At 43.5% G+C, this 25,358-nt stretch overlaps 1 protein-coding gene across 2 annotated transcripts in view; it reads left to right on the top strand.

The window, feature by feature from the left end:
* Nucleotides 1–25,123, top strand: part of ADCY1 (adenylate cyclase 1) — a 258,513-nt gene extending 233,390 nt beyond the window's left edge. Inside the window, exon 20 of one of the 2 annotated variants that reach the window (XM_049894205.1) lies at nucleotides 19,762–25,123. In XM_049894205.1, coding sequence (XP_049750162.1) covers nucleotides 19,762–20,100 — 339 coding nt within the window. In that variant the 3' untranslated portion in view covers nucleotides 20,101–25,123. Of the gene's footprint in view, nucleotides 1–19,154; nucleotides 19,463–19,761 lie in introns of those variants that run through there. The other variant, XM_049894208.1, reaches the window with a different exon arrangement.
* The last annotated feature ends 235 nt before the right edge of the window (nucleotides 25,124–25,358 follow it).

The following is a 25,358-nucleotide window of genomic DNA, read 5'->3' as shown; positions in this document are numbered from 1 at the left end:
GACCACCCCCCCAACCCCGCCACCACTCTTACCATCTTATCTTTGCTTTAGGGTAAATGTTGGCCATTTGGTCTCATGTAGATGATTTTCTAAAAAAGCACAGTACTCATGGATGATATTCTTTATTTTATGTGCCAATCTGTTGTTTATCCGAAAGGTGACTTCTGGGTATGGTTTCAGTATAAAGTTTAAAGGCTACTTCAGGGCAATAGTCTTTGAGGTTCCTTTAGTCTCTGCCAGTCTAGTAAGTCTGGCATTTTTTAAGAATATGAGTTTTGTTCTACATTTTTCTATCATTTTATCCAGGACCATCTATTGTGTCCTTAGTCAGAACAGTCAGTAGTGGCAGCCGGGCACCATCTAGTTCTTCTGGTCTCAAGATAGATGAGGCCATGGTTCATGCAGGCTTTTAGTCCTGTAGACTAGTTTCTTCATTGAGTCTTTGTTTTCCATCTTTCTCTTTTGCTCCAGAGAAGTAAAGACCAGTAATTGTATCTAAGATAGCCACGCACAAGCTTTTATGATCCCAAATGCTACTCACCAAACTGGGATGTAGAACATAAGGTTTATGAACGATGTTATGGCAATTGATCTAGTTGTCCCACAAGACTATGGTCCTAAGCTTTCAAATCCAGTAAACAAATTTCATGAGGTGTTTGGTTATGTCTAGGAAGTATCTGTAATTGTGCCCCCTGTGTACTTTATTGTATATATGAATATATATGCAGCACATACAAACATGTATATACATATGCCTACAGATACAACTATGTGTGCACCTGTATATACACACATATACCTTCCTAACCACATATACGCATATATATCTACCTATGTAACCACTGCCCTGGTGGCATAGTGGTTAAGAGCTACAGCTGCAAACCAAAAGGTCAGCTGTTCAAATCCACCAGGTGCTCCTTGGAAACCGTATGGGGCAGTTCTACTCTCCTAGAGGGTCACTATGAGTTGGAGTTGACTTGATGGCAAAGGGTTTTTTTGGTATGTAATCACACCCATATTTTTTGGTTATTGTAGCTGTTGTTGCAAAATTGTGTACGTTACAGCATTTACCAAAAATGTCCTTTATTCTTGTGCTCTTCTTGGTGTCATCATTTATCTTGGTCAGGTTGTGCATACTTCACTCATATTCAATATTGAGTTTCCCATCACCAAAAATAACAAGTGTCTACTATCAGTGATTCCCCCCCTTCCTCTCCCATCCCTGATAAATACCAATTAACATTTTCTGTGTGTGTACCTATTCTTGTCTTCTTATAAAAGTGTGACCGTACAATATTTGTCCTTTTGTAATTGACTTATTTCACTCAACATCATTTTCTCCAGATTCATCCACTTTATATTTTGAGAACTCATCATTATTCTTATAGCTGTGTAATAATTGCATTTTTGTATATACTACATTTTGTATCCATTTATCTGTTGATGGGCACTTAGGTTGTTTCCATCTTTTTTTAAATTTTTTTCCTAAATTTTATTAATTTTGTTGTTGAGAATATACACAGTGAAACATGCAACAATGACATTGATTACATTCTTCATATAGTGCAAGCATTCTCACCCTCTGAGTTGTTCCTCCCTCATTAACATAAACTTGCTGTCCCCTGATCTTTTGAGTTCCTGTTGTCAATTTGATCTCATATATATAGTTCTTAAAAGAGCATAGTGCTGGAGATTCAATATGGCAGCCTAGTCAGATATACCATGCTGTCCCTCTACAGCAAAGATCCAAGAAACAAAGTAAAACAGATACAGATGACAACCCTGGAAACTTGAGCATCAAATGAAAGGATATAGAATTAGATCAAACACCAATTAGAAAAAGAAACTGAATGACAACAACAAACAGAGAGAGACATGGTGCAGAGATCCCCTGCCAGACAGCCTAGCACAGCAGGACCATTTGGAAACAAAGCCAGCAGTGACCCTGGGTGAGGAGCACAGGAAAACAACATCACGGAGTTCCCAATAGGAGGAGACAGAAACTGTTGACATACCAAGAGTGAAACAAGATGTGCAAAACATGAACTGGAGCTAAAAAGGGGAAAGTACAGGAAGTAGGACAAGAGCTTCAGAGATCCCAGCATACACAGAGCAGGGAGGGAACCAGGACCCAAAGACAGGTTAACTCTCCAGCAGCGATACCTCACCAGTAGGGTGGGTGGCAAGCTCAGAGGAATAGACTATCCCCCCCCCACTTTTTTCCTCTCTCTTTCTCCCTGGCCATCTGCCCTGCCCCTCCCCCACTGGATAGAACACCCATGTGATCCCCAGCTGCCTGCCCTCATTCACCAGAGAGAGTGCCTCTATGATCCCCAGCCTCCTGCCCCACCCCTCCCCCACCCAGGAGACTGTGTGACCCCTGGCCAACTGCCCCACCTCTTTCCTGCCAGAAGGAGCACCTACATGCCCCCATTTGTCCTCCCCATACCCCCTGACAGAGCATCTCAGTGCCACCCAGACACCTGTCTTGATCCTTGCCTGTCACTTGCCCACCTAGTGAATGACTGTGAGCATTCCCATACTGCCAGTTAGCACCCATCCAGTATACCCTCAGCCATCTCACATGTACAGTGAACAGTGACAAGGAGTCAACCTGCCCACCATTGGGGGCAGTAAGTGAACACCCCTGTGCTGCCAGATGTACGATCACCAAAGCATGCCCAACTTGGCCACAGTGGAAAAATGAAAACAAAAATATAAATAAATAAAATAGCATCTTAATGCCTCACACAGCAGACGATATCAAATCATGTAAAGAAACTAGACAAGAAGGCTCAGCCAGATGACCAAAATAAAACCAAAACCAAACCAAACCTGTTACTGTCGAATCAGTTCCAGCCTATAGTGACCCTATAGTACAGAGTAGAACTGCCCCATAGAGTTTTCAAGGAGTGGCTGGTGGATTTGAACTGCCAACCTTTCGGTTAGCAGCTGAGCTCCTAATCACTGTGCCACCAAGGCTCTGACCAAAATAAAGGGGCAGAAAATCTTTCTGAGGAAGAGATGATTATAGAATGCCTGATAGGGAATTCAAATGACTTATATATATATATATATAGGGTCCTCAAAGAAATCAAGGAAAACACAGACAAAACCATAGAATAATATGGGAAAATAATATAAGAACAAAATGACACATTAAATAGACATTTAAAAATCATACAAAAACAACAACTAGAAATCTAGAAGATTAACAATACAGTATCAGAAATAGATCACTCAACAGAAGGACATAGAAGTAGAATTGAAAAGATAGAAGAAAGAATTAGTGGAAGAGAGGACAAATCCCTTGATACCAACTTGTTTAAGGAACAATCAGAAAAAAAAGACTGGAAAAGGAGAAAACCTAAAAGTTACGTGGGACACTATGAAGAGGGATAATTTACATGTGATGGGAATCTCAGAACAGGAGGACACCAGAAAAGCACAGAGAGAATTTTTGAAGATTTGCTGGAAGAAAACTTTCCCAGTATCATGAAAGACGAGAAGATTTCCATCCAAGAAGCTCAGCGAACCGCATACAGGATGGACCGCAAAAGAAAGTCACCAAGAAATATCATAATCAAACTTTCCGAGGGAGGCGAGGCCAAGACGGTGGAATAGTCAGACGCTTCTGGTAAACCCCCTTACAACAAAGACCTGAAAAAACAAGTGAAACAGTTATATTTATGACAGGCTAGGAGCCCTGACAATCAAAGGCAAAGTTAGAAAATGGGCTGAGCAACAGGGAGAGGAAGAGACGGTTCAGAAGTGGAGAGGAGTTGCTGGACCTGAATCACCAGGAACCCTCAGGCCGCAGTGGGCTGGTGGTAGCATTCAGCTGCAGTTTCCTCAGGGAGAAATAGCCAGCCACACAGCCTACTCACACCTCCGGAACCAGAGAAGAACGGCGCTCTTGGCAAAAGCTAAGTACTTGCATATATTTTACCGCGGCCCCAGCCCCCAAGACGGCTTCAGTGACTGTCGATTTCCCTGGGCCTGAAATAGGTCCTGCTGTGCACTCTAAGCCATTCTCCTGGGCTTGGAGATTATTCACAATTGGGGAAAAGATAATCTGCCAGCTCCACTAACCTGGGGAGCTCAGGACAGAAGTGGCTCTTGTCCAGGCATAAACAGTCCATGGACTTTGAATACCTTACCCCGTCCGCCCCACACGGACCTGTGTGGGCCTATTTCAGGAGAATAGGCCCTTGTTGGCAGACTGCAACTCTTTCAGCTGCACGGTGAAGAGGTGGGTGTTAGATGTTTGACACCGCTTTGCGTATTAAACAGGGTCCTCACGTACCCACATCAGGGGCCTAAGGACTGGTGGCTCCACTCAGGCCACCCAGCCACCCATGACAGGGGTCCAAGGACAACTGGTACCTCCCAGTCCTTACAAACAAAAGCATTGGGTGCCCATGGTCTGTCTGCAGAACCCTCCCACTTGTGCACTCTAGGGAACGGGGCCGCACTTTCCTCACAGACACTTGAGGGACAGTTGTCAGCCCCCTGCCTTGTTCAGAGTGGGACCCCCTGCTGCAACCAGATACTGGTACCTACATCAATCACCCCTGCCCCTCTAAGACTATAGGACAGAGCTCGTACCACATACTTGATGACAAACTACCTGGACACCTAAGCTGAATCCATACAAGAAAAGTGAATGGACTCCTCAGTTGATATACCTGATAACATCTCTAGCCATCTGGTGGCAGGATGTTAGTGCTTCAAAGGTGAAAATAATCAAGCTAGCTCACTCAAGCAACCTATTTGGGCATATCAGAACAAAACAAAGCAAGAAGCTAGGATACAGTAAGCAAACATAAAATAACTTATAGAGGGCTTGGAGACAACAGTCAGTATCAAATCACATAAAGAAGCAGACGATGATTGCTTCAACAAGCTCTCAAAACAAAGAATCAAGGGATCTTCTGGATGAAGGTGCCTTCCTGGAATTACTGGATGCAGAATACAAAAAATTAATAAGCAGCACTCTTCAAGACATCAGGAAGCAGATCAGGCAATACTCAGAACAAGCCAAGGAATACACAGATAAAGCAGTTGAAGAAATTAAAAAGGTTGTTCAAGAACATAATGAAAAATTTAATAAGCTGCAAGAATCCCTAGAGAGATAGCAATCAGAAATTCAGATGATTAACAATAAAATTACAGAATTAGACAACTCAATAGAAAGTCAGAGGAGCAGAATATGTTGCCTACAAGAAACATACCTTAAACACAAAGGCATAAAGAGGTTAAAAATCAAAGGATGGGGGAAAAAAAGTAGCAAGGAAACAGTAACAAAAAAAAAGCACGGACAGCAATATTAATCTCTGATAAAATAGAATTTAAGTCAAACTGCATCCTAAGAGACAAGGAAGGACATTTTGTAATGATTAAAGGATCAATCCACCAAGAGAACATAACCGTAATAAATATCTACACACCCAATGACAGAGCTCCAAAATATATAAAACAAACCCTAACAGAATTGAAAAGAGCAATAGACAGTTCTACAATAACTTTTTGGACAAAACAGCTGCAAAGAAACTCAGCAAAGATACAGAAGATTTAAATAACACAACCAACCAACTTGACCTGATAGACCTATACAGAGCACTCCACCCAACAGAAGTGCAGTATACATTCTTCTCCAGCATGCATGGATCGTTCTGTAGAATACACCATATCCTATAGCCCACAAAGCAAGCCTCAGTAAATTCAAAAACTTCAAAATAATACAAAGCATCTTCTCAGAACACAATGCTACCAAATTAGAAATCAATAACAGGAAGAACAATGAAAAAATCAAATACTTGGAAACTGAACAATGCCATGCTTAAAAACCACTCATAATAGAAGAAATTAAAAATGAAATTAAAAAACGTGAATGAAAATACAACATACCAAAACCTTTGGAACACAGGAAAAGCAGTGCTCAAAGGCTGATTTACAGCAATAAATGCACACATCGAAAAAGAAGAAAGGGTCAAAATCAATACCTTAACCCTACAGCTTGAACAAATGAGAAAAAAAGCAGAAAAAGAAGACCACAGCTGCCAGAAGGAAGGAAACAATAAATATTAGAGTAGAAATAAATGAAACAGAAAAACAACTGAAGCAACAGGACTAGAGCTTGGTTCTTTGAAAAGATCCAAAATATTGTGAATAAGGGTGCAGTGAACATAGGTGTGCATATGTCTGTTCGTGTGCCTGATATTAGATCTCTGGGGTATATGCCTACTAGTGGGATTGCTGGATCGTAAGGTATTTCTATTTCTACATTTTTGAGGAAGCTCCATACTATTCTCCATAGCAGTTGTACCATTTTACAATCTCACCAACAGTGGATAAATGTTCCAATCTCCCCACAACCTCGCCAGCATTTTTTTTGTTTTAATCAGTGGCATTTTCTTCAGGGGTAAGATGATATCTCATTGTAGTTTTGATTTGCATCTCTGTAATAGTTCTAATCCACCAGCCACTCCTTGGAAACCCTATGGGGCAGTTTTACTCTGTCCTATAGGGTCGTTCTTGGTTGGAATCAACTGGAAGGCAACAGGTTTAGTTGGTTTGGAATGGCTAATGATTTTGAGCATCTTCTCATGTGTTTGATGGCCACTTGAATGTCCTCTTTGGAAATGCTGGTGGCATAGTGCTTAAGAGCTATGGCTAATAACCACCAGGAGCTCCTTGGAAACCATATGGGTCAGTTCCTCTCTGTCCTATAGGGTTGCTATGAGTCAGAATCGACTCTATGGCAACGGGTTTGGTTTTGGTTGGTTTGAATGTCCTCTTTGGTGAAGTGTCTGTTTAGGTCCTTCTCCCATTTTGTGATTGGATTTTTTGAGTTGTTGAAGTTTACTATATGTTTTGGAGATTAAACCATTATCAGCTATGTCATTCCCAAAGATTTTTTCCCAGTCTGTAAGTTTCTTTGTACTCTTTTGATTAAGTCTTTTTGAGCATATGTATTTAATATTTAGGATGCCCCAGTTATCTAATTTGTTTTGTGTTGTTCATGCATTTATAGTTGTGTTTGATAATCTATTTTTGAAAAAAAAAATTAGGTTTCATAGTTTTGTCCCTATGTTTATCTTCCGGGAACTTCTTAGTTTTTGCTTTAACATTTAGATCTTTGATCGATTTTGAGGTAATTTTTGTGTATGGTGTGAAGTATGGATGCTGTTTCATTTTTCGGCAAGTGGATATCCAGTTAGCCAGCACCATTTATTAAAGAGACTGTTTCTGCTCCATCGAATGGACTTTGACCCCTTGTCAAAAATCAGCTGCCCGTAGATTGATAATTTACTTCTGGGTTCCCAGTTCTATTCCACTGGTCTATATGTCTGTCATCCAACCACTTTACTAGGTTGTTTTGATTATTGTGCCTGTAAAAAAAAAAAAAAAAAATTTTTTTTTTTATAGTATGTTTTGAGATCAGGGAGTGTGAGGCCTCCTACTTTGTTCTTCTTCCGTATTGCTCTGGCTATTCGGGACATCTTTCCTTTTCCATATAAAGTTGATTTGTTTTTCCATTTGAGTAGAGAATGTTGTTGGAATTTGGATTGGGATTACATTGTATCTATAAATTGCTTTGGGTAGCATTGACATTTTCATAATGTTAAGTTGTCCAATCCATGAGCATAAAATGTTCTTCCATTTATGTCGGTGTTTTAGTTTCTTGCAGTTGTGTTTCTTTGTATAGGTCTCTTACATCCCTGCTTATGTTATTCTTAACTATTTTATCCTTTTGCGGGCTATTGTAAGTGGTATTGTTTCCTTGATTTCCTTTTCAAGGACTCTCTTTGTTAGTGTAAGGGAACCCAGAAGATTTTTGTGCATTCGTCTTGTACCCTGCCACTTTGCTGAATCCTTCTATGAGATTCAGCAGCTTTCTTGTGGAATCTTTGAGATTTTCTATGTATAGGATCACATCATCTGCGAATAGAGTTTTACTTCTTCCTTCTGATTTGGATATCCTTTATTTCCCTTTCTTGCCTTATTGCTCTGGCTAGAACTTCCAGTACAATATTGAAAAGAGTGGTTATAATGGGCATCCTTGTCTCGTTCCTGTTCTTAAGGGGAAGGGTTTCAGTTTTTCTTCACAGAGAATAATGTTTGTTGTTAGTTTTGCATATATGTCCTTAATTATGTTGAGGAATTTCCCTTCTGTTCCTATTTTGCTGAGAGTTTTTATCAGGAAAGGGTGTTGCATTTTATCAAATGCCTTTTCTGCATCAGTTGAGAGGATCATGTGATTCTTGTCCTTCCATTTATTTATATGGTGAATTATGTTGATAGGTTTTTAAATGTCAAACCACCTTTGCATTCCTGGTATAAATTCCACCTGATCATGATGTATAATTTGCTCAATGTGTTGTTGAATTCTGTTCACTAGAATTTTGTTGACAATTTTTGCGTCCATATTCACGAGGGATATTAGTCCACAATTTTCTTTTTTGTGCATGATGACTTTACCTGGCTATGTTATGAGGGTAATGCTGGCTGCATAGAATGAGTCAGGGAATATTCCTTCCTTTTCTATGTTATGGAAGAGTTTGAGCAAAATTTGCATCAACTCTTCTCTGAATGTTTTTGAAATTCTCTAGTGAAACTGTCTGGGCCAGAGCTTTTTTTTTTTTTTTTCTTAAATGGGAGTTTTTTGATGATATCTTCAATCTCTTCTTTCATTATGGGTCTGTTTAAATTTCCTACCTGTATTTATGTTAGCTTATGTAGGCAGTGTGTTTTTTTTATGTAGGCAGTGTGTTTCTAGAAATTTGTCCATTTCTTCTAGGTTTTCAAATTTTTGGAGTACAATTTTTTGATAGTATTCTGTTATAATTCTCTTTATCTCATTTGGATCTGTTGTAATGGCTCCAATTTAATTTATTTTGGTTAATTGCATCTTTTTTTTTTTTTTTTTTTCTTCCTCTGTTAGTTTGGACAGAGTTTTGTCAATTTTGTTGATCTCATCAAAGGAACAACTTCTAGTCTTGTTGATTCTTTCCATTGTTTTTCCATTTTCTATTTCATTTCTGCTCTGATCTTTATTACACTTCCTTTCTTCTGGTAGCTTTGGTCTTCTCTTGCTCTTCCTTTTCTATTTATTCAAGTTGTCGGGTTAAGTTAGTTATTTTGAACCTTTCTTCTTTTTTAAAGTACATTTATAGCTATAAATTTCCCTCTAAGCACTGCTTTTGCTGCATCCCACAGGTTTTGGTATGTTGTGTTTTCATTCTCATTTGATTCTAAGTTTTTTTTTTTTTTTTTATTTCACATTTGATTTTTTTTTTATGATTTAATTTTTCTTTTTAGTTATTAGAAACTAATAGCTAACCTGTTATTAAAAAAAGTGTATTTCATTTATTTTCCTTGTTCTTCCTATTACAGACCTCTGGTTTCATACCATTATAGTGAGAGAAGATACTTTGTATAATTTCATTCTTTTTCAATTTACTGATCCTTGCTTTGTGGGCTAAAATATGGGCTGTTCTGGAGAATGTTCCATGTGTATTGGAGAAGAATGTGTATTGTGCTGCTGTTGGGTGGTGTGTTCTATATATGTCTATGAGGCCCAGTTGGTTAACAGTGTTACTTAGATCTTCTGTATCTTTATTGGTTTTCTTTTTGTTGTCTGGTCCATCGTCAAAAGTAACATGTTAAAGTCTACTATTATTGTAAATCCATCAGTTTCTTTCTTCAGTTCTGTTAGTTGCTTTATAAAATTTGGGGCTGTGGCATTTCATGCATAAATATTTATAATTGTTACATCTTCTTGGTGAATGGATTCTTTAATCATTATATAATGTTCTTCTTTGTCTCCTGTGGATTTTGACTTAAGGTTTATTTTGTCAGATATTAATATTACCAGTCCTTCTCTCTTGTGGTTACTGTTTGCTTGGTATATTTTTTTCATCCTTTGATTTTTTACCTATTTATGTCTGTTTGTTTAAGGTGTGTCTCTTGTTGACAACATATTGATGGGTCATGTTTTTGTATCTGTTCTGCCACTCTCTACCTCTTGTTTAAATTCGGTGTGATTATTGATAGGTAAGAATTTACTTCCTTCCATTTTGTTAATACTTTTTTGTGTGTGTGAGGTGGTGTGGTTTAATGGTATCTTTGTTCTTAATTTTCTGTGCTGAGTTCTTTTTGTATGTGGATTTTCTTTTCATTTGTTACTGTTATTTCTATATTTATTGAGTCTTTTCTTCTTTATTTTGGTGAGTAGTTTTGTTAATTTTGTTTGTGGTTACGCTCAAGTTTACATTTATAATCCTATATTTAAAAGCCTGTTATATCTTGAAATCACCTTGATTTCCTTTCCATATGAAAGTTCTATAACTACACCATTCATTCCCCCTTTTGCTTTGAAGGTGTTGTCATTTACAGCTTAATATCTCTGGTTCCCTGTAATCAACTTTGTAGCTTTATTTTTCTTTGTGAAATCTTTTTCTGGCTTGGTGTCTAGGTGATGCTGCCGTGTGTCTTTATCTCAGATTCTTATCTGATGTTGTTGGTTTTCTATCCAAAGGACTCCCTTTAATATTTCTTAAAATATATATATATATACTTTAATGAACTGTAGATGAAGGTTTACAGAACAAACTAGTTTCTCAGCAAACAGTACACACATTGTTGTATGACATTGGTTAAAAACCCCACGACATGTCAACACTCCCATCTCAACCCTGGGTTCTATATTACCAGCTTTCCTGTTCCCTCCTGCCCTAGGGCTGGTGCACCCCATTAGTCTTATTTTATTCCATGGACCTGTCCAATCTTTGGCTGAAGGATGAACCTCAGGAGTGGCCTCATTCCTGAGCTGAAAGGGTATCCAGGGGCTATACTCTCAGGGTTTCTCCAGTCTCTGTCAGGCCAGCAAGCCTGGTCTTTCTTTTTGAGTTAGAATATTGTTCTACATTTTTCTCCAGCTCTGACCGGGACCCTCTATTGTGATCCCTGTCAGAGCAGTCGGTGGTGGTAGCTGGGCACCATCTAGTTGTACTGGACTCAGTTTGGTGGAGGCCATGGATAGATGTGGTCCATTAGTCCTTTGGACTAATCTTTCCCTTATGTTTTTAGTTTTGTTCATTCTTCCTTGCTCCTGAAGGAGTGAGACCAGTAGAGTATCCTTGAGACTGGTGAGTATCCTGGATGGCCCCTCACAGGCTTTTAAGACCCCAGACGCTACTCACCAAAGTAGAATGTAGAACATTTTCTTTATAAACTGTGTTATGCCAATTGAGCTAGATGTTTCCCGAGACCATGGTCCCCACAGCCCCCAGCCCAGCAATTTGGTCCCTCAGGAAGTTTGGATGAGTCAATGGAGCTACCGTGGCCTTGCCTTGTACAGGTTGTGCTGGCTTCCCCAGTATTGTGTGCTGCCTTACCTTTCACCAAAGTTACTGCTTATCTTTTGTCTATTAAGTGTTTTTCCATCCCCACCCCTCCCCTCCCTTGTAACCATCAAATATTGTTTTTTTTTGTATAAACCTTTTCATGAGTTTTTACAGTAGTGGCCTCATGCAATGTTTGTCCTTTGTGATTAACTCATTTCATTCAGCATGGTGTCCTCCAGATGCATCCACGTTATAAGATACTTCACAAATCCATTGTTGTTCTTTATCCTTGAGTTTATTGCTGTTATTTTGTAGTGCCTTTTTTTTTTTTTTTTCCTGTGGTGCTAACGTTTCCTTTGTTCCTCTAACTCTCCTGTGCTGAGTTCCTTTTGCTTGTGGATTTCTTTTGTTTTTATTGAGACTTTGTTTTTCTTCTTTATTTTGATGAATAGGTTTGTTAACTTTCTTTGTGGTTACCTCGAGATTTACTCTTGTCTTCCTAGGTAATAAAAATAGGTTCCTATTATTACTTGATATCATCTTGCCTTCCTCTCCATTAGAAAATTCCTTACCTGTACTGTTTATTCTCTCTTTTATTGTTCTAACGTTGTCATCATTTACAGATTAGTCTCTCTGGCTCCCTGTTGCAATTCTTTTGGTTTTGGATAGTCGCTGAGAGTTCATTTCCTAGGTTGGTATCTGGCTGGTACAATCTTGCATCCTAGATTCAGGCTGTGGTCTGATGTTTGTTCTCAGACCAAAGGACTCCCTTTAATAATTCTTGTAAGTTTGGTTTAGTTTTACGTATTCCCTTAATTTCTGTTTATCTGGAAATGTCCTAATTTCACCATCATATTTGAATGAAAGTTTTTCAGGATGTATTATTCTTGGTTGGCAGTTTTTTTTCTTTCAAGGTTTTATACATGTCATTCCATTGCCTTCTTGCCTGCATGGCTTCTGCCAAATAATCAGAGCTTAGTCTTATTGTTTTTCCTCTGTATGTGACCTTTTGTTTTTCTCGAGTTGCTCACAGGATTTTTTCTTTGTCTTTGGTTTTAGCAAGTGTGATTATGATATGCCTTGGTGTTTTTCTTTGGGGGTCTATTCTATATGGGATTTGTTGACCTTCTTGGATGGTCATCTTTTCATCATTCATGATATTAGGGAAGTCTTCTGTCAGCAGTTCTTCAATGACCCTCTCTGTGTTTTCCGTTTTCTCTCCCTGTTCTAGAATTTCAATCATTGGCAAATTTTTGCTTCTGATTGTATCCCACATAATTCTCAGGGTTTATTCATTTTTCTTCATTCTTTTTTCTGATCTTTCCTCAAACAGAGTTGTATCCAAGTGTTTGTCTTCAGTTTCGCTCATTCTGTCTCCCATCATTTCAGACCTGCTCCTCAGCCCTTCTATGACACTGTCTGTTTCTGAAATCTTGTTTATTTTTTGGATTTCTAATTGTTGTTTTTGTATGATTTCTACTTGTGAATTTATTTTGCAAATTGGTCCTGTATTACTTTCCTGAATTGTTCCATTTTTTTGTCTGTATTTTCCATGAATTTGTCTGCCTTTTCCAAAAATTTGTCTTTTTTTTTCCTCATTTTTGTCTGCTTTTTGCTTCAACCCTTGGATTGCTTTGAATATTAGAGATTTGAATTCTCTGTCAGGTAGTTCTAGTGCCTTTTCTTCTACTAGAAAGTCATCTGGTGTTTTATTTTGGATGCCTTCTCGACCCATCCTGTCCTGTTTTTTAATATGTTTTGATAATGTCTCCTGTCTTCAGGACATTCAGTAGTTATTTTCTTCATTTCTTGATTGTAAATTTGTTTCGTCCTTTTTTGTTTTATTTGGTTACGTCTGAGCTGGTGGGCTGTGCGCTCTTTGTTGTTTGCTCATCTGTAGTCATGATACTTTTCACCTCATCCAATGGGCAGGGCTAGTCATTCAGCTGTGGTGCAGCAGGGCAGGTCCAGCTAAAGGGGAGGGGCTGGGATGGGTTGTTTATGGCAAGTACTAGGGCTGATAGGGCAGGCCAAGAATCAGTGCTGGGCAGGTTCTAGTAGTCCATGCCTGTGCTGCTGGGAGGTGTGATATTCAGTGCGCGGTATGGGTAGGCAGGAAAGAGGGGGGAGGTTGTGATGTGTGGGGCTAATAGGGGTACAGGAAAGAGGAGAAAGAGAGAAAAACAGGAGCCAAAAACCAGCCAACAAAGAGAGAAAGAGAAAAAAAAGAGCGCTAAGGGAGCTTGCCATTAGTGTGGAGAGATGAGAAACGGAGAAATGGAGAAAAGAAAAAAGGAAAGGTAAAAAGAAAGAAAAAAAAAAAACTAGATACAAATTTGGAAAAGAAAAAAGAAAAGCCTCCAGGAGTCCCAGATTCCCACCAATGGGGCTGCTAAGACCGGGGAAGTGGCTCCCAGGCTGCACACTATAGACTGGCGAGAGGGATTATAGATGTCACACAGTACCAGGTATTCAGGAGACAGGAAAAGAAGATAAGTGTAGCGAGACAAGAACTGAGAACTGAAGACAGTCAGAAAGGGAAAAAGAGAGAAAAAAGAAAAGAAAGAAGAAAAAAAAACACCCCCAGGGATCCCACCTATGTGGCTGCACAGATTGGAGGAGTGGCTCCTAAGCTGCGCAGTGCAGCCCGGCTAGAAGGGACTCCCAAGCTATGAAAAGAAAACAAACAGAACAGAACAAAGCAAAACAAGGAAAAAAAAAAAGCCCCAGGGTTCCCACCAGTGTGGTGTCGCAGGCTGAGGGAGTGGTTTCTCAGTGAAGCATGGCTTCATAGCCTTTGAAGAAGAAGCAAAGATGGCACACAGAGCCAGGTGTTCCAGAGAAAGGAGAGGGAGGTGGTAGGAGGTACAGAAGAAACCAAACAAGAAGGAAAGAAGCAATATCAGTTCAGGGGCCTGTCCAGTGGGGGCAGGGCAAATCCAAGCAGCCCAAGGCCAAAGCAGTTGCCTCTCAGCCAAGAGACTGTAGCTGGCGGGAAGCAGAGGAGGCTGAAGTGGGGGTGGAGAAGGGGCAGGAGCTAGGAAAGCATATATCACTTGTTACTGGGTACTCTGTCTTCTGCTGCTTTCCCATACTCCCTGTCTGCTGATCTCCAATGTGGGTGGGGCAAATCCAGGCAGCACGGGTGCTGCACTTCCCAGCCAGCTGAGCTACCACAGCCAACTAGGAAGCTTGGAGGTAGAGCAGCAGGGAGAAAATGGGGGGTGGGAAAGCATGTATCCCTGGTTACTGGGTGCTCTGTCTCCTGCTAGGAGTTCTGTGAAGCTGCTTTCCTGTACTCCCTGTCTCCCAATCCCCAACAGGAGTCCAAGATGGCAGATCCACGGTGTATTAGCTGATGGGGCCCTCTGCACATTTCTCTACTCACTCTCCGTCCTCTGTCAGTTTCTTATTTCATTCGGTGCTTGGCTGAGTTCTCTATCTCTTCATTTGGCACTTTAGGTTCCAGGAATGATGTTTGTCTGTGTTTTACTTAGTTTTTTGGGTCTTTGCTGTGGAGGAACGGCGTGGTGCTTCTGTCTATGGTGCCATGTTGGCTGGAAGTTCCACTTTAATATTTCTTGTAGGGCTTGTCTGGTGGTTACAGATTCCCTTAATTTCTGCTTACCTGGGAATGTCCGTGTTTTGCCCTCATTTTTGAAAGACAATTTTGCTGGATATATGATTCTCAGTTGGCAGTTCTTTTCTTTCAGGGCTTTGTATTCTAGTCTGCATGGTTTCTGACAAGAAATCAGGTTTAGTCTTGTTGAGTTTCCTTTGTAAGCGATATGAGCTGCTGTCAAAATTATTTCTTTGCCTTTGGTTCTGGAAATTTTGATTGTTATGTCTTGGTGAATTGATTTTTGGGTCTGTCCTATATGGGGTTTGTTGAGCTTCTTGGATGTAAATCTTCTCATCTTTCATTGTACTTGGGAAGTTTTCTACCATGATATCTTCAAAGCTTCTCTCTATATTCTTTCTTCTCTTTTCCCCTTCTGGGATTACCAATATACATATACTATTCCTCTTGATGGTGTCCTGCATAACCCCTAGGCTTTCTTCTTTTCCCTTCAGTCTTTTTTCTGATCGTCCTCAAACTAGTTAGTATGAAGGGATTTGTCCTCAATTTTGCAGTTTCTTTCTTCCATTGTTCCAATTCTATTTCTGTGTCCTTGCACTGAGTTACATATTTCTGATATTTTATTGTTAATCTTCGAATTTCTAGTTTTTTTTTTTTTATGGTTTCTATTTCTCTGTTGAGTTTGTCATTCTGTTCTTGTATTGTTTTCCTGAATTATTCTAGGCTTTTTTCTGTTCTCCTTGATCTCTTTGAGGACATTAAATATTAGTCTTTTGAATTCTTTGTCATGTAGTTCTATTATCAGTTCTTCCTCAGAAAGGTTTTCCATTCCTTTGTTTTACCTGTTTTCTTGAGCCATCTTATCCTGTTTCTTCACAGGATTTGTAATTAACTTCAAAGCATTAAGGTTCTATTTTGTTTATACATTTCTTTATTTATTGAATGTTTCTTGTCTTTTTTGTGTTGTTTTACTTTTGTTTCAGTGTATCTGGAGCTTAGATTTTTTCCTTTCTCTTTAAATTGCCTGCCTTCTTTTGTATTGTTTTAATTGATCATGCTTTGTAGCATTGGTTTGTGTATGACTATGATGCTGCTGGTGGGTTGGGAGTAATTTTCTCTCACTGTTGGGTATGATGGGTTGCATTCACACAGGAATCCTCTGTCATTGGGTACATATGTCTTCCCTTGATGATTGCACGGAGGTATGCAAGCAGGACCCCTCCCAGTTGTGGGGCTCCAGGTGTTGGGTAGTCAGGATCTCTCCACAGCTCTTGTGGGGCTGTGTGGTCCTTCCACATTGCCATGTGCTGTTACCATGGCCTCTGGAGAGCGGTATGGGTCATCTTTGCAGATGCAGAGATGCAGTATAACTCTAATGGGTAAGACAAGCCCTCTGCTTAGTTATGGATTGGTGTCCTAGGGAGAGGGGGAGGTTAGAGGGCCTCTGCATATGCTCTGATAGCATGAGGAAATAGGTAGAGAATGGGAGGGGTATGTGGTAGGCAGATCACTGGGGGCGCCTCACCTCGCAGGCTAGGTAGGGTGTACAGTGTGCTCAGGAAGGGTGGGCGAGCAGTAAGCGAGGAGGGCAATAAGTGAATGCAGGCCAGGTGGGGTGCATGGTGGACTCAGCCTGGGAAAGAGGTGTGGTAGGTAGTTCTCGGGGGCTCCTCACTGCACAGGTCAGGCGAGTGGAGCATAGACATCTCCAGGACTCCTCTCCATGTGGCTGGGTGGCAGGAACTGTGGGTGTGTCTCTGGGACTCCTCTCCACACGGCTGGGCCAGGGACTGGTGAGCGTGTCAAGTGTTGAGCAAGTCACTGAGGATGCATCACCAAACAGGCTGTGGAGGCAGGGGATTGGGGGGAGGCTGCTTAAATGGAAGGGGAAGAGGGATCAGCCTGAGGCTGTTCAAGGGGGAAACTTTTGATGATTACTCTGCTGTTTCGCTATTCAATGAATGTCTTCCACCCCAGTAGACATGCACCATTGCTAATAGGAAATCCTGTCACCAGTCTCAATGTCCTTTTCTCTGCACTTGCCAGGGACTACAAAGCTCCCTCCCACCTTCCTTCACTCTCCCTTGTCCCTCTACAGAATTGCACTCCCTGTCTTATCAGTCCCTGTCCTGAGGCTCCAACAGTTTGGTCTGCACCACTTTGTTCCAGTGACACTTCCCTGTGTTATCCTGCCTTCAAAGCTATGGTACTCACTCATATCTCCTTCTTGGACACCAAGCACACAAACTGCCTACCTCATTTCTTTCTAGGTTCATTCACTCAATATCTCTGACTCCAGCTATGTTTTCCATGCAGCTGCCTTCCTGGGCTCCTTGCCCAGGGATGTTGTTTGCTGCTGCCTCAAAACAGCCATGCTGTGCTGGGCCAGCTGGCCAGATATTGATTCTCTGAGAATCCCCACCTTCTTGCGGATTTCATTCTAAAAAAAAATTTTTTTTTTTTTTCTCTTTCCAGTCAGTGTTCAGTCCAACTCTTCAACCTTCCCTTTGATGTTCAGGGATCCACAGTAGTTGTTTGTATCTATTTGAATTGGTTTCTTGAGTCTTTGTTGTAGGGAAATGTTAAGACGCATCTATCTGATCCACGATCTTCTTCCTGTTTCCTTCAACTCTTTATGAATAAAATGTATAATATAAAAATGAGAATCAATTCTGTGATAACACTTGACATAGGTTTAGCTTATTGCATGTACCCAGCACTGTTGGGCACTCTGTATGTCTCTGCTAATTGACGTAATGACCTTAGAAAGTAATCATTGTTTTATTCTCATTGATAATGTTAAAGTAGGACACTGAGGGTTGGAGTTTAGGGGACTTCCCCTTAGCAGGACCTGGTGTGACACCGAGGCACAGACCTCACCCCTCTCCATCAGGCCATCCTGATTATGGAAGCACAGTCTGGGCAGATGGGAGGTGAGCCGACCCAGGAGAAGCCTTGCCCACCTAAGAGACTCAGGGAAGTTTCAGATCATGGGCCCCAAGGTTGACACAGTATAGGAGTTCAGCCACAGGTATAGAAGGGGTTACCGGTGAAGTAGAGTAACAGCACCCAGTGACATTTTCTGCAGGGCTGCCCGTTACACACCCACACTCCCAGAGCAGCAAACTTGTCTCTCGGATTTTCTGGTAATTCCCTGCCTCGCCCAGGCTGCCCTATGACTGGTCTGTAGTCCTTTCATCCAGCAAGTGCTGCCAAGGCTGTGATAGATGGTAGGCAAGACAGATAAGATCCCAAATGCCATGCCGCCTATTTTGTAGTGAAGGGATTAGGCAGTAAGCACGCAAACACCCAGGCCAGGTTTTAGACCATGATGAAAGCTATGAAGAAAATGAAACAAGGCACAAATTCAGCTTTACACAGAAAGAATGGATCCCTCTTACCCCCAGTACTGCCGAGAACTGGAAAATTTGGGGGGATGTGAGAGAGTGGACTTGGAATGAATTGAATTGTTTCAACTAAAGAGGCCAGAATTTAGATGACTGTGAAGGGGAGCATCTGTTTTGGGGGAACATTTGTGAGGAGGAGAGGGTACTTGTATAGGAGGGGGTTGGAAGGGCTTCTCCAGGGGGAGGGAAGGAAGGAGTGGGATGGGCAGGTGACTCCAAGATCATCCTCCCCAACATAAAGCAAAGAGGAACCAAATTAGCATGTTTTTTTCTGTTTACAGTACTTTATTTTTAAGTACTGTCTTAGTTTCTTAGTGCTGCTATAACAGAAATACCACAAGTGAGTGGCTTTAAGAAGCATAAGCTTATTTTCTCACAGTTTCAGAGACTACAAGTCTGAATTTAATGTATTGGCTCTGGAAGAAGGCTTTCTGTCTGCTCCTTGTCTCGTTTTCTCAGCTTCTCGAGCGTTCTTCCTGGCATTCCTTGAAGATCTCTGTGTGGCATCTATCTTTTCCTCATTCATGCTTGCTTGCTTCTGTCCCTAATTTGCACCTTTTCTATTTCAAAAGTGATGGGTTTAAGGCAACCCTATACTGATATGACCTCATTAACATAACAAAGAAAACTTTACTCCCAAAAGGAATTACATTCACAGGCACAGGGGTTAGGATTTCAACACATATTTTGGGGGGACACAATTTGGTCCATAACAAATACTTTCTCATCCTTTACGTTTCTCTAACTTTGTGAAGGAATTATTCCAAGTAAAATATTGATTGGGAAATTGTTCTTTCTGGGTAATTTATGCACCAGCATCTCTGCGCTGAGGCCTGCGTGTACCCTGACTCCTGGGCTCGCCTCCCTTCCAGCTGAGGGGCATCCCTGCAGTCTGAACTCAGCACTCTGAATGCACCTGTCCTGAAGCCTCCAAGGGTTATGGCCATGCTTGTTTGTTGCTGTTGCCCATCATCTGCAGCTGGCTCATGAAATGGCTGGGAGCCCAGCTAGTGGGTGAGGCACACACTGCAGCGCACTCCAGCCCCCAGGCTCCAGACCCCACTCTAGCTCCAGCCTGCCCACCCCTCCCCACTGTCTGGTTCCCCCACAACCCCCCTTCACAACCCCACAACCCCACATATCGAATATTGCCGGGAGCGGCACTCCTGTGGGCTGACCGTGAGGGCCTGGCTGCCCAGGCACCCAGGCGCAGGTGTTTCCCCACTGTATCTGCAGGCCCCTATTATCTTCAAGGGTATCAGAGAGGGGAGCAGCAGCCCTGGCTGCAGGCCCCGTCAGGGTGGGAGTGACATGGGGAGAGGCATCTTGGTGGCACCCTAGATGCACCTGAGACTCCACTCTCTGAAGGACCTCTTCCTTGCTGCCCATAACCAAGAGTAATCTCTCTTTTCTCTGATGGCAGGTGACAGAGGAAGTTCACCGACTGCTGAAAGGGTGCAGCTACCAGTTCATGTGCCGAGGAAAAGTCAGTGTCAAGGGCAAAGGTGAAATGCTGACATACTTCCTAGAGGGAAGGATTGATGGAAGTGGCTCCCAAACCAGGTCTTTAAACATGGAGCGGAAAATGTGTCCTTACAGGAAAGCCGGCCTCCAGACCAGACTGGCCACCAGCTGCCCCCCGGTGCCCAGTGTGGCTGGCTTCTCGGTCCAAGCGGGGCTGGGGGCTGTGCAGAGCACAGGCCTCCCTTCACAGCCCACTCTCCAGTACCTCCCCTCCAGAGCAGCTGTGAAGGAGGCTTAGCATGTCCATGCCACCAGGCTGGGGGCCTCTTCCAAGGCCCACAGAGTGGGAACTCGGCCCAGGACCAGCCCAACCAGTAGGCAGTTCAGAGTACAACTGGGCTAGGAAAGGAGCATGTGTCACGTGTGGTCCGAGGGCCAAGATGCTCACAGAAGCAGTATCTCCGTGACTTTGTGGGAGGAGATGCTAGACCTGTGTAAGCACGCACACATGCTCTCCTGCCTCTGCGCAGACAGGAGGCTTTGGTAGGAGCTGTATCTATTTAGTCTTCTTCGGCAGCAAAGGGGAGCCGTGTCTCTCATTAGCAGGCCTGCTGAGTTTGGCCAAGTTAGCAGTGGGCACAGGGACTCCAGGATACCCACCAAAGCGATAGCAAGAGCCAGGGAGGTTTGGCTGGTCAGCTTAAGAGGTGTGTGTGAGGCACCTACTGCAGACATGCCCTAAGGTTAAGCCCTCTCCATGGAGCCAAGGCTGTGCCCCAGGAACTGGGCCACGAGCTCAGCCAGCCCGGCAGGGCTCAAGTCCCTGACACACAATGCCCAGCAGACCAGGACAGGCCTGGAGCACTGAGAGGTCCTGCCCTTATTGCTGGAATACTGGTGGCCACGGGCCTTCTCTCCAAGGCCAGCTCGGGAGTGCCCAGATGGCCTGCAGACACACTCACCCAGGCGCCATCTGCTCAGGAGTTTGCTCTGCTGTGCATCCTTCACCACGTGCTCCGACAGCACTCAGCTCCTGTAAACCTGAAAGTCCCCTTCTACGCGGCAGTCAGTGCTCCATCAGCGCCGCTTGTTCTCTTTTTGCAGGGGAGGGTTGGGTTCCTATCAGTTTAACAGAACAAGGCTTTTATCTTGAGAACAAGCAAGGCTCACCACATGGGAAAGTTTATTTGATAGAACGTGTTGTTTCTTGGGCAAAACCAGCCCTCCAGAGCCTAGTATTCCAGAGGTAGCTAGTTGTCATAAGGCCAGGCATCACGGTCTAGTTTCAGGCTGGAGGATGGGAACATTCCAAGGGACCTGAATGACTGCAGGTCATGCCGTTGAAATCTGAGTCTCCAACCTGGCCTCCCCGTGGATCGCACTGGGGATGAACCCTGAGGATGTGTTGGGTGTCAGGGAGGACCTGAAGGGAGGGGTGACAAAATAGCCAGACCCAGGGGTCCACCTGAACAGACAGGTCAGACCTGAATTCCAGGGAGGAAAGATTCCAGGTCAGAGGCTGAGCATGCAGATGCCCATGGCCCTGAAGCTGAGCCAGAGAGATGTTGGCAGGCTGACTGAGCCCACCTCTGGCCAGCTAGGAGGCTGGGGTGATCCCAGAGTCTCTCTCCTCACCACTCCTGAAGGCTCCACACCTTCCTGAAGGCTCCAGCTTCCAGGGTGGGGCAGAGGAAATTGTAGATGGCCCCTCTGGAGCATTGATTGACCTGCATGTCGGGTTTGTTGTGGCCTGGCCTTCTGGTCAGGTAAGACCATGGTGGTCTCCCTGACTGCGTTCAGGTCTATTAGACACGGCATTCCTATGCAGGAGGGTCGAACCCAGGCCTCCGCAGTGGTGTCTGGGTAAAAGCAGGCTTAGGAAGGAGGAGAGGGGACACTGAGGCCAGGGTGGTAGCAGCAGTGTGTGGTGGTGGGGGACTTAAAAGTGGAAAAGTGGGGCAGAAGAGTCAGGAAAGATCGAAAGCATGAGATGGACTTGAGTCGCTGCTGCTGGCCAAGAAGATGGAGGGAGCCATGAGCCAGGGAATGTAGGTGGCATCCAGAAGCTGAAGGCAGGCTCTGGCTCCGGCTGACAGCCGCAATGAAATGGGACCTCACTTCCCACAACTACAAGGAACTGAATTTAGCCAATAGCCTGAGTGAGCTCGGAAGCAGATTCTCCTCCAGAGCCTCAGATGAGAACCCAGCCCAGCTGGTGCCTTGATTTGGTCTCATGAGCCTCAACAGAGAACCCATTGAGCCACACTGTACCTGGTCCTCTGACCTGCAAAACTGTGAAATAGCAAATATGCACCATTGAAAGCCACAGGTGCATGGTCATTTGTTCCAGCAGCAGTGGGGAATTCCTGCAGGTGACCACTGTGCCTTTCCTGGGCACTGGACTGTTCTGGAATGGCTAACACACAGCACCCTGGGCCAGGGCTTCAACTGAAGAGAGCAGGTGGCTCCTTCATCATAAGCAATTCCAAACCCCATCTATTTCCTGTTAGGGCAGGAACTGTATTTAGCCATATGTTCTTAGGGTTGGTGAAAAATACCTTCCTTTTAATTTATGATAAAACTGTATGATATGGCCTTATTTGTTTTTAATCCTGTACAATATCCATGTACACACATTAGAGCCTTTCAAGTATGATTCTGTGTATTTATTTTAAGATCTTTTGTAAATAGTGGACTGAATACAGGTGGTACCTGTTTACTTGTACCAAAAATTAAGAAAAACCCAACACCCACTGCAAAAGGTACACTCTAACCAGATGCAGTAATGTTTATACGTGTGTCACACCACTGTTAGTTTTGGCCCTTTGGAAATGGCCCCTTGTGTGATCCCTTAGCATCCTTGCATGACTTGTATGCCTGATATCGTAGAGTAGAACAAAGCCCAGGAATGCTCCTACAGATTGCACCGACCCCAGGCTGGTCTGCTCCTGCCAGGGTGTGTGTGCCCGGCAGAGCAGATGCCACCACAGACCCCAGTAACTGATGTTGCCTGTCTGTGTTTATCAGACTCTAAAGCTAACCAGTACTCCTGGACCACCTTCTTCACTAGAAGCAATAACTCCAACTCTGTGCTGTAGAGACAAGTTTGTGTCAAAGTACATGTGTATTTCAGAGACAAGCCATGATCACTCGTTTGCCCAAACTAAAGCATATTGTGGTGGGCTGATGGTCCCAGAGCCCCACACCCTCTCATAAGACCCAGCTTTGGGCACTACAGGTACCTGTGGTTGGACGTCAGGTTGTTTAAGGGCTCAGCATCCAGGTATACAGAGCAGACAGAGCCCATTTTAACTACCTTGTTGGATCACTTTGTCACTGTACCCTTGCTCAGGGGTGAGGAAGGAGGGGAGGCAAGGGAAAGACCCCACCTCTTATTCTACAATCTGTTCAGATCAGTGTGGTAAAGGGTATAAGGTATAAAACATGTTGCACGAAGAGTTCAGAGGATAAAATCTCAAGGCTTACCAAGACATTGCTGTTTTAAAGAGATAGCAGCACATTGAAGGCTACTCCTGAAGTAGCCATGCTTGTCCTCACTCACCTTACAGGGTGCTTCCTGGTGGGAGAAAGCCCTCTGGACAGTGAGTGACCTGAGGGAGTAGCAGGAAGACGTTGAAAGCTGACCTGAAGGATTTGGGGTCTGGGTCTTGGACAGGATTCAGCCATCCTGCAGAGCTGCCGTATTGTTTTAAATTGAGTGTAAATACTGTGCTTTACTGTCCTAACAGCAACCTAGAAGTATTATTTAAATTACTTTTTCTAACCTATCACTTTCCAAGGGAAGAAATTGAATTTGCATATGGAGCCCTGTTTTTAAGTGTTCAGGGGGATTATGGACCCATCGGTGCTGGCAGTGAGGCTGGGCCTGCCTCCCACACTCCATCCAGTTCCAGTAGATGCACGTCCTTGAGACCTTTGTGGAAGGCAGCCTGCAGACATGTGTGCGCACAGGTTATAAGGTAACTGCTGTATAATTGTGTGCACCTTATTACCTATACATTCTAGCCACTGGGAGTGAAATGATACACTTAGGTGTATTGTAACCTAGCCACACCCTTATACAAGCGGGGTAGTAGTACTGTTGTTAATACCTTTTCAGTTCTAGAAATTTATAGCTTTGCTGACTGTGTATAATCTCCCGAAGCTGACTTGTTCACAGTCAGGAGCCATTAAAATATTTTTTGATGGCTTCAGCTAAAAAAAAAAAACAAAAACTTGATTAGAGCCTATTTGACTTCAGAATGTTTGGCTTGGTACAATAAGCGAAGGGTCTGCTGTAGCCGGGCTGTGCCCCCAGACAGGTGGGAAGGTGAAGCACACAGCTCCTTTTCTAAGTTTTGGAGCATCCTGCCTCCCCAGGGACAATTGGCTTGGAAAGTTCCCATTTCATTTTGAGCCCAAAGCCCCTCATTTTTGTTTAAAGCTCCAGATTAGGTAGGCCACAGGAGATGAAGAATGTTACCACTTCTTCATAAGATAACCAGAGCTGTCTACTTGTGTTCATGACTCCTTAGCCTCAGAGGGGGAGCTGCTAGGAATGAATTTAAATGAGAATCAGAAGGAGTGGGATGTTGGGGCCCAGTTGAATTGGGGGCCCCAGGTCAGGGCCAAGCACTTGTGGAGGAGGTTAGTCAGGCTGGGGCCAGCCTTCAAATTGAGCCCGGGGGACAACAAAGATACTGGTGTTATTTCAGAACACACACAGCCAAAGTAACCATTGGTGCACTGAGCAACGCGTTCTCTTTGACATAAGGAAAGGAAAAATAGTGGCCACAGTAAGCCCACTGTTGCAGGGTGGCCAGGAGGGGATTGTGTCATTTTGACTCCCCCATCTCTCAGACCGTTCATCTTCAATGCTCATGAAGGGCAGGTCCCAAGGGTTGTAGTAGACCACCAGATAGGAGAAGATCCCTGGGAAAGGGCATGAAGACCACCCTCCAGCATCTGGCAGGCTGTCAGATGGACCCCGTTTCCAAAAGGTGAAATGGAACCTGGGTGGAAGGTTTAGGAAGGCAGAGTTGACTCAGCCAAAGGAAGAGTTTTCTCCCAGTAATGAGTTTCCCGAAGATGGATTAGAGCTGCTATGAGTCAGAATCAACTCAACAGCAATGGGTTTGGTTTGTTTTTCTGGATTATTTTGGTTGGGGGTGGGGAGACGAGCACCCTGCTGTTGGAGGATGAGTTCTTGCAGGGAAATGTTCTGGCCTCCAGGAGGAGAGGGCGTCTGCGGTTCTGCGTAAACGGAGGTGGTGAACTGAAGGCAGCACATGCACTGAGGGGAGAATCTGTGCACTAGGACCCTGAATGTAGGAATCCTAGGGGCAGGAAAGGCCCAGGGAGCACCCAGGCAGACACAGAGGCGGGGGGGGGGGGGGGCGGGGGGGTGGCCAGCAGCACCACAGCAGGCAGAGCCGAGCGCACACCAGGCCCGCGGTTACCTTCTCTTCACGAGCCCTGGCCACCGCAGTGGTCTTGGCCTTGAGAATGTTTGGATTTTTAAATGATGCCTGTGTCTATTTCTCTCTCAAAGAGTCA

This window comes from Elephas maximus, chromosome 8, assembly GCF_024166365.1.
Source record: "Elephas maximus indicus isolate mEleMax1 chromosome 8, mEleMax1 primary haplotype, whole genome shotgun sequence".
NCBI lineage: Eukaryota > Metazoa > Chordata > Mammalia > Proboscidea > Elephantidae > Elephas > Elephas maximus.
The sequence above is the reverse complement of the archived record's forward strand: the minus strand, read 5'-3'. Positions and strand labels throughout refer to the sequence as shown.